Raw genomic sequence first — 12,086 nt, 5'->3', positions numbered from 1 at the left:
TGTTTATGCTGTTTTCCTAAAGTTTCTGGGTTTTGCCCAGAAACTGCTTGGCAGTCATGAGTGTGCTTCTAGGCGACTCATCTTTTCCTGCCCAATTTTCTGGGTTTTGCTATGAACCGCCTGGAGGTGAGGAACTACCACCAGGCGACGCTACGCTGTCTTGGTTCGTTTTGTTATGTTTTGCGCGGAAGTCATTGTGACTTCTGGAAAATTGGGTGTATAAATCATATTGGATGATTTACTGTCATGATATTATGATATTTGTGTATGTGTTGACTCTTTGGGAAAATTGTGAGTGATGAAGCATGAATACATGTTAGAATTTTTGAGAATAGTGATTGGAATCCAATTCCAGAAAGTAAGGCTGATGAATATTAATAATTAAATTGGGGGAGGAAATTTTAATGAAGCGTATGTGATTTGGTGTGTTGTGGTCCTTTTAGCAATTAGAAACATTCTGGAATAGGGCCTTGGTTACTCGCAGGTACAAAGACAAGAGGTTTTGTTTGGTTCTGATACACCGCCTGGCGGTACCCTGCTTGCCGCCAAGCGACAAGGAGGTGCAGGCACAGTTCTACGAATTTGTGTAATTGGCAAGGGGGGAGAGACCATGAAAGTGAATGGTAAGGGAAACTAGGTGATGAAATGGGAAGGAATAATACCTATAGATTAATTGCGAATAGGGCTAGTTAAGAGATGTGAAGGCATTGGTTATGTCAATGTGTAGTTGTAAGGATGGTAATTAAAAAAGGGGAAATGCTAATTCTAATTAAATTTTAGGTCCTGGAAAACATAGGCCTTCTTTAGGTGTGTATAATAGGGACGTGGGATGGTCACACATTAGTGGGTTGAGTTATCAATTATTCATGGTAAGTGTATGTTGTGTCCAAAATGGGTTATCAGTTGCTGAATGAAGGAATGATGGAGTGGATGTCATATCCATAAGTTGACCAAGGGTGGGCTAGAGTGACTAATGAGTAATAAGAGTTCAACCAGGAGTTGAGTAATCAAGCTAAAGTATTGAATTATGGAAGTGAAGGCAAAATATATGGACTTAGATAATTAATGAGAATTAGAGGTGAGGTTGAGGACATTTCAGGGTGGAATGTGGTCTGTTTAGGTACCAAAACCAGCAAAAACGCACTGCTGATATAGCACTTGGCGGCACAGGTGTGTGCAACAGGCGATAGGATCACCAGGGGTGTCCCTGCACTGCGTGGCGCCTGGCGGCAAGGTATGCTCCGCCAGGCGATAGACCCTATAACATTGGGTATGTGAGAGGCCTGACGCGCTAATGAATGTTTTAAATTTTTCTGCGTTTGGGAATAATAAAATTACGACGTGTTGATTTTCAGATTTTATTTATTTATTTTAATTAAGTAATTTCCAGTAGGGATGTTACACTCTCTTTATTTTATTGTGATTATTTAAATAAAGGAATTTTTTTTTAATTGAACTCTAATTTTTAAGGAAATTTTTTAAAACAAATTTTTATTGAGAAACCAATTCACTTCCCTCTTGATTTTTGTTCAACATAAATATTCTGATGCACAGTTCTAACAATTGACATCAAAGTTTGTTTTAATAGTAATTCAATTTTTTCAAAAATGGTTGGACAAACTCAAACTTTTGTTAACATTGCGTCTATTAACAAACCTCCATTTACTTTTTGCAGGCGAAAATTATCTTTCTTGGAAAGTTAAGATGCAACTCTTTTTGGAGTTTGTTGATAGAGGTGTTTGGGATGAAGTTTCAAATGGTCCATTTTTTCCTATTGTAACGGTAAATGATGTGCAGATTCAAAGCCCTTTTCTTAGTGGATTGTTGAAGCTCAATATGATGTTAGAGTTCGAAATATTATTTCATCTATTTTAACCCTTAATGAGTATTATTTCATCTACTTTAACCCTTAATGAGTTTTACAGGAAGCTATATGTGTGTAGGTGTGCTAAAGAGATGTGAGAAATTTTAAGAATAACCCATGAAAGCAAAAATGATGTAAAACATGTAAGAAATAATGTTCATTTTTTAAAATTCCGATTAAAACATGTTTTTTTAGTTTTCATAATATTAAATTTAGAAACATTTTTCTTATATTTAGATTAAATTTTAAAAATTAACATTGTCATTTTTTCTTATAATTATTAATTTTCTACAAAATTATTTCTGACAGAAGACAAAACCTAACATTTTAAATTCAAAAAAATTTTTAGTATACAAAAATACTATATCAGTTAAGTTATTTCAAGAAAAAAAATTAGGAATCTTTTTTAAAACATCACATTATTTCATTTATAATATAACATTTTCAGCAAAAATTATTTATGGCAAACATTTTATTCATTTAAAAAATTATAATCTATAACAATATATAAAAATATTTCCTCTTTTTATCCACATTTTAAAATTTTAATTTTACCCTTTAAAATTTAATTATTTATTAAATTTTTAAACATTGACTCTTACTTTTATAATTTTTTTATAAAACCGTCTATCTTTATTTTCTTTTTTTTATTTATCAATTATTATTTTTTCATATTTTCTATTATATTTTACTTTATTTTTAATAAATATAATTTATTTTATATATTTAAAAAATACATAAATACATACTTAATAGCGCTTGTATACTTGTGTTTATGATAGTTATAAAAAATATAATAACTAGAAGTCATTTCCTCTTGTTGAAAAGAAAAAAAGTGTTTGTTATAAATAAATGTCTTCTGAGAATAAAAATGGTAAACTTTCTTCAGTTAACACAGGTCAGTTCGATTTTTATACTCAATCACATTAAATACTCACTTTATATATATTTTTTAAATTTTTTAATTATATAATAACAATAATAATAATAATTTACAAAATATTAGCCTAAATATATGTTCAAAATTGAAAATAATTAAATTTATTTTAAAATGTACTAATGAGATGTCTTTTTTTTTTATAGAAGTATTGAATAATAATATCATAAAGTTATTACCTTTTGATTAAACAAATTATGATATAACTACTATGTAAATTATTTAAATTTAAATTTGATATACTTTTAAGTAAACTTAATTTAGATTTGATATAATGTTAAGGAAAATTAATTTATATTTGATACAATGTTAAGGAAAATTAATTTAGTTATTCACTTAATTATGTTTTAAGTCCCTTGTAGATATGAGAACTTTCACTTGAGTCTATGGTAGATTTAAGAATTTTCATTTAAGTCTCTACTGACGTAATTATTATCTTATCATGTCACTTTATTGAGATGTTGTCACATATAATTTTATAATTTTAAAAATTATAATTTTATAATTATATAATTCTATAATTTTAAAATTATAAAGTTATAAATATACTATACAAATTTATCAGAGATTCTACTAAAAATTTTCAAATCCACCGGGAACTTAAATTATAATTAGGTCTTATTATTGATATATTATTTTTTATATGTAATTATAGAAAATCATTCCATAGAAAACTCTTACGTCCTTTTTGAAAATCTTTTATTAATGTTCATTTTTGAAAATTCTGATTAATATGTTAACATGTTAAATTAAAAAAATTGAAAACTTTTAGTTTTCATACTATGAAATTAAGCCTATATTTGAATTATATTGGCTTAAATATACTTTTTTGTCCTTATTTTCGTAGTGTTTGTTGTGGATGGTCCTTATTTGGACAGAATGATTAAAATGGTCTTCATTTATACCGAATGTTTAAAATGGTCCTCATTCTCGCAATTCGTGTTTTATTTGGTCATTTTCTGTAACGCCGTTTAAATCATTAACGGATCATTGTACAGGTGACACAGTTTGTATTAGGGTGTACACGTAACACACCCTAACACAAACCGTGTCACATGTACAATGCTCCGTTAATAATTTAAACGGCTTTACAGAAAAAGACCAAATAAAACACGAATTGCGAAAATGATGACCATTTTAAACATTCGGTAAGAATGAGGATCATTTTAAATATTCTGTCAAAATGAGATCATTCGCAACAAACACTACGAAAATGATATTTAAGCCAATTATATTTTAAGAATTATCATTCTCATCAAATCTTATTCTTTTACAATTATGAATTTTCTATAAAATTATTTGAAAGGAAATAACATCTAATTTCTTTCAATATGCAAAAAAAAAAAAAAAAACTATCAGTAGAATAATTTCAAAGAAAAATATTAAAAATCTTTTTTAAAAAATCACAATATTTAATTTATGGAAACATATATCAATATTTTTCAAAAAAAAAAAGTTATCTATGAAAAATATAAACTTAAAATATAATTAAGTCTTAGTTATTGGTATTACTAGTGATATATTCATCTTTTATATGTAATTATAAAAAATCATTCCATAGAAAATTCTCACTTCCTTTTTGAAAATCTTTTATTAATGTTCATTTTTTAAAATTCTGATTAATACGATAACATGTCAAATTAAAAAATTAAAAACTTTTAGTTTTCATACTATACTATGAAATTAAGCCTATATTTGAATTATATTTTAAGAATTATCATTCTCATAAAATCTTATTATCTTACAATTATGAATTTTCTATAAAATTATTTGAGAGGAATTAACATCTAGCATTTTCTTTCAATATGTGCAAAAATAAAAATACTATATCCGTAGAATAATTTCAAAGAAAAATATTAAAAATCTTTAAAAAAAATCACAATATTTAATTTATGGAAAATTATATCAGCATTTTTTGGAAAATAAATATTTATAAAAACATATTTTATTCACTTCAAAAATTGTAATTTTCCAGAATCAAGAATGATTGTAGTTAGAAAGTATGTTCTCTTGTTAAAAAAATAAACTCTCGTACATAAATAAATAAATAATTAATATATATATTAATTTACAAATATTTATATAAATATGTCCAAAACTGAACATAATGGTGTAAATTTATTTTAAAATTTACTACCGCGATGCCATCAATTTATTTTTGATAGAAGTAATATATTTATTGACTAATAGCATAAACTTGATACCTATTGATTAAACAAATTATGATATAACTATGTAAATTATTTAAATTTAATATACTATTAAGTAAAATTAATTTAGTTATTTGTAATGATATTTTTTATATGTAATTTAAGAAAACCATTCCATAGAAAACTCTTTCTACTCCATCATCAAACAAATAGACCATTTAAAAATATATCACTGAGAAAGAACACATTCATGCATTAATTTCAAAACTTAAAAAAAAGAAAAAGAGATTTAGTGAGAAAGTAGCTTGTGTATTAGATGCAAACTACTTTCCACAGTGCCGGAACTACTTCTAAATCACACAAAATCAGAATCGAAAAGAAGACAAGAGTTTACATTAAAGATAAACCCTAGTTGCTGAAAAGGTTAATCCTAGCTATCTAGCTGCATATTTTAGTCTTAGAAATGGTAAATGGTAGGGTAGCAAGGTCTTAATATTATGAGCTCTTAACCTTAACTATATATAGGGAAGTCAATTCCCGAACCTTAATCCTCTCATAACACTTTTCGGGTACTGAGAAGGAACCATGCAAGGTGCGCTCTTGACTTCTCCCCATCTTTCAGCCGAACTTCCTCACCACCTTTTCATTTTCCACAACACATTCATCCTCGCGAACTGCAACAACATTCTGAGAACAACATTAGTATAAACAAATGTCACATGTTATACAAGTTACAACGTCTGCATGTGCATTGCATGTGTTTGTCTAGGAGGATTATGTCATGAACTTACTGCACAATCCAAAGTGTAGAAACTCATCAAGCAGGTTCACCAGACAAAGATGCTTTGATTCTCTCAACAGTGCATGCAATGAGATTGTTGACAGTGGCAACAGATCCAAGAGAAAGCTTTGCGGTTGGAACCGAATCAACCAGTATTTGAAATGCAACAGTTAAAAGAGATCCACCAGGTCCAGTTTCATGAGATATGGTTCCATCTGGGAGAATCGCAAACCCTGATGGAAGAAGTGCCACATAATCTGGGTCTCCTCCATTTAGAACTACATTCATTGCAACAATATCCACTGGAGCATAAATCACAAAAGACCCTGTTGAATCGGTGCAACTCTCTTGCAGTATCAACATGTTACTCTGGCTTGAATTTGCACTCTACAATTTGATAGAGGTTAATCAATCATGATTTAGCTAATGAAATATGATTCAAAATGAGTAAAAAGAACATATCAACATACATTTACTCGAAGTAGAGACACACAGTTTCCAGTATCTCGTCCATTTGCAATGTGTGCCATTTCTTGCACAACTCCACCATTGGAGAGAATGTCCCACTGTTTTTGCAAATTCAATTAAAAAATGTTAGAATGAGAAATAGATAATATTCATAGATAAAAGAAATGAAAAAAATCAATATATATTAGGACTAACCACATTCTTTTATAAATATGATTTAATTTAAGAACACAAGTTTAATTTTCATTCGGCGTTACCAAATAAAAAATGACACAGGAAATATTTTTTTTTTTCAAGTATTAAGAAAATTATAATTTTAACTTACATGATAATTTAGGAATAATTACCAATATAAAATACTTATATGTTTTCTATTGTCTAAATTATTTTGTTAAAAAACATCCCGATAATATGAAGTGAAGGTTCTTATCTAAATGCAACAATGCCTGGTATACATTTGAAAACGTCATTTTACATCAGTAGAATCCGAAAATAGGTGTAGAGAAGATGAAATGAGGACCAATTAGATAATGAACATATCAGCTAACTGTAAAATAGTGTACGTGGGTGTAAAAGTGTTAAAGTAGATATCTATAGTTATTCTACCTAACATTTTTCATCTAACTTATTATGCTTTTATTGAAAAGCATCTATCATACCGTGTTTGGCAACCTGAAAAGGATATGTAATCCAAAGCACTTGATAGAAGGTAAATGGTGTAAAATCTAGACAAGTCAAAACTTGAGAAAGAAAAAGAGAATGAGCAATTCATAACAATAAATCCACCAAGTAAGCAAGATTACCAAAGGAAGGTTAATTATCCATTAATAAGAGACCTAAGAGAACACAATAATGCAGCCTAAAACGTTATTAATTAACCTAATTAGCCTCTTACCTCATTCCTAGAGTTCTCATCACGGAGAAAGTCAAAAACTCGTTTAGGTGGAACTGGAAGCCAAAAAGAAGTAGCAGCACTGAGAACAATGCCAGGAGGTCTTCCAGGATCATCCACACTCTTTCGGGTCATCACCCTTACATCATCGGCACCTGTTCCCGACAGTGTTGTCCATGTGTGGGCAGTGGAAGCACTCACTCCAGCACAAAAGCTTATCACCATTCTTTCAGCCAGCTTCATCATACTCTTTCTCCCCTCTTGATTTGTTATCACTGATATAAACATATTAAGAATAAAAAGTTCATTACTTTTAGGATATGGTAATAGTGAAAGAGCAAGGAAATTAATGAAAACCTATTATTACCTCCAACATCAACAGTTGGAATATTTGTTGCCATAGCACTGGCAAGTCTTTCACACTGTCTATCTAAGGTTGCAACCCAACGTTTGGCGCCAAATGCATGTCCAGAGCTTACAAGCTGTTTGTAAAGATTATGAACACCTCTGTCATCCACTTCTACATGCTCAACCCATGTGACCTAATTCATAGAGATCATAGATTATGTCATTGAGAAAAAACAAAAAATGAAATAAAGGGTATGGCCTAAGTCTAAAAATCAAAGCCTCCTACTGAGTAGGTACATGGGAAAGGTCAATGTAACTGGTCTTACAATTTCAACAACCTTGTACATATAAGTAAGAATCCAAGATGTACAAAATTAACCTCCACGTGTCTCAAATATACCTTTGAATAGCCATTTGGCATTTCTTGAATTAAGCAACCAGAAGGTCTTCTTCTACATCTGGCTGAAGGACTAGGGCGCAAATTGTCCAGAGAGACATCCACCACTGCCCAAGTTCCATCTGAATGTTGCTTACAATACCTTACAAAGTAACTCTCGCGAGTTGGCACAAGAGGGGTTGGTAGTTGCAATTCTGCTGTCATCTGCAGAAACAAACATCAATTTCATTTGTTAAGACCCTTTATGTAAATTAAACTACTTTAACAAATATAAGAGATAATTTCTATATATGTACCACTTGTAAGGCACCATTATAGTTCCCAGCCACCCCTGTGGATAGCACTTCCAGTGTCATGGCTCTCGAGACTATACCAGAAAACACTGTGGACCATTGGTTCTGAAAAGAACAAAGAAATCAATGGGAAAACCCAGAGAAATAGTAAGAGCTTCAAGTAATAAACATAGAGTGAAACATACCACATCCATGAGAATCTCAACTAGGCTGACATGATTCATGATAACTACAGCAGTTTCTCGAGAAGCTTCACATTTGAAGCCTGTAGGTTTTGGACCAATTCCTCTAGGGAAGGACCTGATGTATTCGTCCTCATTGAGTATAGTAGAAGTGGCATCAAGAGTAGTTAACCAAAGGGGATCACCCATTTGTGCCATTCCAATGAGCTCCTCCATAGCTGCAACAGCTAGCTCTATTATGATGGGTTTATCAGCTTCAGTGGGTCCACTAATTGACCTCAGAAGATCTCCAGCTCCATACATGTCCACACCAATAGCTGGCTGGCCTCCAAAACCAGCACCAACCCCAAGTTCTAGAGGACGAGGAGGGAGAGAAGGAGAAATATTTGAATAATTCACCACAGGCTTCCCTACATACTTTGCAGCTATTGCTGAAATCCTATCAATCTGTGAAAAAAGTCAAAAAACAAAATGTTATAATAATCAACTACCCTCTGGGGTTTGTAACTGTTAGGTCATGACTAAGTTGAGTGGGGTGTATTCATTTAAAAGGACAATGCCCTTATAATAAGTATAATTATCGTTTTAATTTTCTATCTGTAACGCATAACTCGAGTCTTTATTAAGGTCCTTCTTAATTGGTCCAAGGAGTAATCAACTAATAAAGTCACATAAAATGTTGGCTATTTAGTTAATGTACCTCTTCTCTTAGCCTTGCATTCTCAAGCCTCAAGTGATGTTCATCAAATGACATTTCTCCTATTGCTGTTGGTCCACCACAATTAGGACAAGAAGCATTGCTAAGAGCTTCCCTATACCTCATGTTATCAGCTCGAAGCTTCTCATTCTCAGTTCGAAGTTGTGTATTCTCATGCCGCTCGTGCTGTGTCTGCAGAAATAAAAGCACCACCTCCTCTTTAGGACACAAAAAAGTTAAGGCAAAACCTAACACATGCACCACAGTTATACAGACATACCTTCATCTGGGTGCGTTTGTTCTGAAACCAAAACTTAACCTGCAATGGTTCTAACCCTAATTCCCGGCTAAGTTCCTTCCTTTGCTTGTCATCTGGGTGTGGACACTCCTTGAAGAATCTGCACAAACATAATCTGATCAGTTCCTTTAAAGAATATGCTGGAAGCTTCTTTAAGAAAGTAATTAAAAGTTTGGGTCTTCAAGACTTAAAATAGCTTGAGAAATTTTCCATTGATAGTATATCTCACTGGTACAATATTTCTGTGAAAATATTCAGAGTGAAATGGAACTTTTTGTTGTTAATAGTCATATCTGGTTTGCACAGGGATTACCTGTGTTTGGTAAAGGATAAGATAAATAAGATGGAGTATATTTGGGGTAACTTACGCTTCCATTTCTTGGATCTGGTGTTGGGTGTGGCGGTGGTAACGTTTCTTTTTGTTGGGACGAGGGTCTTGGTCTTCACCAGAGGCACCTTCATGGTTTTCACTACCAGACTTGGTGGCACTGTCGAACTCATCTTCACGGATTCGAGGGACCTCACTCTCCGAAGTGTTCTGACCCATCTCCAACGCTTCCATCAGGTTCGGCTGGAACATTGTTACAGATCTTCAAGGTAGATTCCAGAGGCTTATGGTTTCTCAATCTAACAAAGCACAGCACAGAAACATGTAGTATAGTACGGTACACTCACAGAGAGAAAAAGACACAGACATCAACATTTTATTTCTTCGTAAGATAATTTCTCTTTCTTTTTTTTTTTACTTATTTGTAATTTTTCCTTTTGACTTTACTTTTTTTTTGGAGAAAATAACGCAGTTTTGGGGAAAACGCGGCTTTCTAATATCGAGAAGGATATTTGGGCTGTTGGTGGTACAAAAAAAAAGGGTTTGTTTATTTTGTTGCTGTAATGCAAAGTTAAAAAGTGAAAATTTGAAAGGAGTCAAATTCGTTTCAAAATTTTAATTAATTCCGAGTTTGGGGAATTGAAGTGGTGAAGAATAAAAAAAGCGAGTCAAATGCGTTGAAAGAGAAGGTGAAAAGTTAAAAAACACACCCACCTGCGCAAGAGTGAAAGTTGAAGATGATCCAAACCCACCAAGGTTGTTGTTGTTGTTCTTCCTAGCTATCATCGAGCGCATGTTTCTCGCCGGAATCATAATACCGCCTTGTGTTTTTCACACACCTCAAAAACCACCACCAACAACATTTATATTCTGAATTGACTCTCCCTCTCTCTCTCACTCTCTCTCTCTTTCTTTTCTCCTTTTCTCTCTCTATATATACTCGTATCGCTTTCTCTCTCTTACCACAAGGGTTGTTGGTTGGGTTTTCAGATAGAGAAGAAGAAACTTAAGACGATGAGAGTCCTCGGATTCTGTCAGATGCCAATGTCAAAGCGAGTCACTGAGTTACTACAAAACGTGACCTGCAAGAGAGAAAAAAAGATTAAAATCAAATGCTCAAAAACAAATATACCCTATACAATGATACACACATCAATGCACATACGAATCAAAAAGCGAAGAAACACCGATACCCTTTTCTGATCTTGCGTTGTCAAAGAGAAAAATCACAACTTTTCTTAAGAAAATCCAACCCCCTCGAAGATCTCACACGCTTCATGTACATCAGGGTATTTTTCTTTCTCACTCTAACCCATCTAACCCAGCCCTAGTTTCTAGAACTCAAAAAACATGTACCAAACACCCCATTACTGAAAAACAAAAACAAAAAAAACCAGTGTGACCTTACAGAACTGTAAGAAAGCAGTGAAAAAGTGTTTAACTTACGAGTGATGGGTGGTGGAAGATGAAGGTGTAGTAGTAGATCTGTTTTGAGAGTATAAACTAGAAGAAGATGAAGGTATGGGAAGAGAAAGAAGAAGGAGGAAGAAGAAGAAGAAGAAGAAGAAGGAGATGAAGAGATAGGGACAAGGGCATTGAAGGAGAGAGGGAAGTGGGGAACAGATGGAGGAAAATGTGGCAGCGAAGAGTAATTGCAGAGCGTATAGAGAGGGTGCAATTGCATTTAATGGAGGGCAAAAGAGGTGTAATTGCAAGAGAGGGGAGAGAGAAAGAGACGCAGCATATTTTTGGTGTATAAAATTTCAAGAGTTGACGGTGCAATGCAATGCAAAACAATGCAACGAATGACGGCTACCAAACAAATGCTTAGTGTTACATATATATATATATATGTATGATGCAATCTTCAAATTAATTTTCTGCCTGTAACAACTCCATTAACATCTTCATCTTCTTTCTTTCTTTCTCTTATGGATAATTATGATAAGAGTAATGGCTCAAAGAATTACAAGAGCTTTTTCTTCAAGATATTATTAATGTGCTTTTAATGAGATTTTTAATATGTTTTAATGCCATTCTTAATATGCTTTTAAATGAAAGTTTTTCACCTGCTCAGAAAGACTCTGGTGTTTCCTTCGTCATGATCAGGTTTTGTTAATGAAATATTCAAAGCAAGGATTATGAAAAGGAAATAGGGAATTTTTTTTCTTACATTGGAAGTAAGTAAGATTATTGAAGGTGGTATAATATAAAGTTTTTCCTCTGTTAATGTAGGTTAATATTAATTAATTAAATTAATTGTTTTAGTTTTCCTGAAGTTGTCCTTTTTTATTGATAATTGTGTTAGGTTATAGAAATTAAGTAATTGAATTAAGTGTGAGATAATTTTATTCAGTGAAGTGAGAAGAGTAGTTGATTAAAGAATTACAAAAGTTTTTATTGATAATATTATTAATTCTCTTTACTCTGATTTTTAAATGCTTTTAATGT

General features: G+C 32.2%; 1 protein-coding gene across 3 annotated transcripts; it reads right to left on the bottom strand.

The window, feature by feature from the left end:
- Window positions 1-5,184: 5,184 nt before the first annotated feature.
- On the bottom strand, window positions 5,185-11,375 carry LOC114168763 (homeobox-leucine zipper protein HDG2-like). 3 transcript variants are annotated; one of them, XM_085669403.1, is made up of 13 exons: window positions 11,082-11,375; window positions 10,350-10,717; window positions 9,676-9,934; window positions 9,290-9,407; window positions 9,013-9,201; window positions 8,316-8,759; window positions 8,134-8,235; window positions 7,841-8,041; window positions 7,460-7,634; window positions 7,096-7,367; window positions 6,203-6,298; window positions 5,743-6,119; window positions 5,185-5,625 (listed from the first exon to the last, which is right to left on the bottom strand). In XM_085669403.1, exons 3-12 carry the CDS (start codon window positions 9,885-9,887, stop codon window positions 5,769-5,771), a joined length of 2,160 nt encoding a protein of 719 aa, XP_085525529.1. In that variant the 5' UTR covers window positions 9,888-9,934; window positions 10,350-10,717; window positions 11,082-11,375; the 3' UTR covers window positions 5,185-5,625; window positions 5,743-5,768. The 3 variants fall into 3 exon arrangements, with proteins under 3 accessions (XP_085525529.1, XP_027909491.1, XP_027909489.1); XM_028053690.2 differs by having other exon boundaries at window positions 5,185-5,638; window positions 11,082-11,372; XM_028053688.2 differs by lacking the exon at window positions 11,082-11,375 and having other exon boundaries at window positions 5,185-5,638; window positions 9,676-9,878; window positions 10,350-10,466.
- Between the last annotated feature and the right edge of the window lie 711 nt (window positions 11,376-12,086).

The sequence above is a fragment of the Vigna unguiculata genome, chromosome 11, assembly GCF_037176805.1.
Source record: "Vigna unguiculata cultivar grain cowpea cultivar isolate G323 ecotype 2 chromosome 11, ASM3717680v1, whole genome shotgun sequence".
Taxonomy (NCBI): Eukaryota; Viridiplantae; Streptophyta; class Magnoliopsida; order Fabales; family Fabaceae; genus Vigna; species Vigna unguiculata.
The sequence above is the reverse complement of the archived record's forward strand: the minus strand, read 5'-3'. Positions and strand labels throughout refer to the sequence as shown.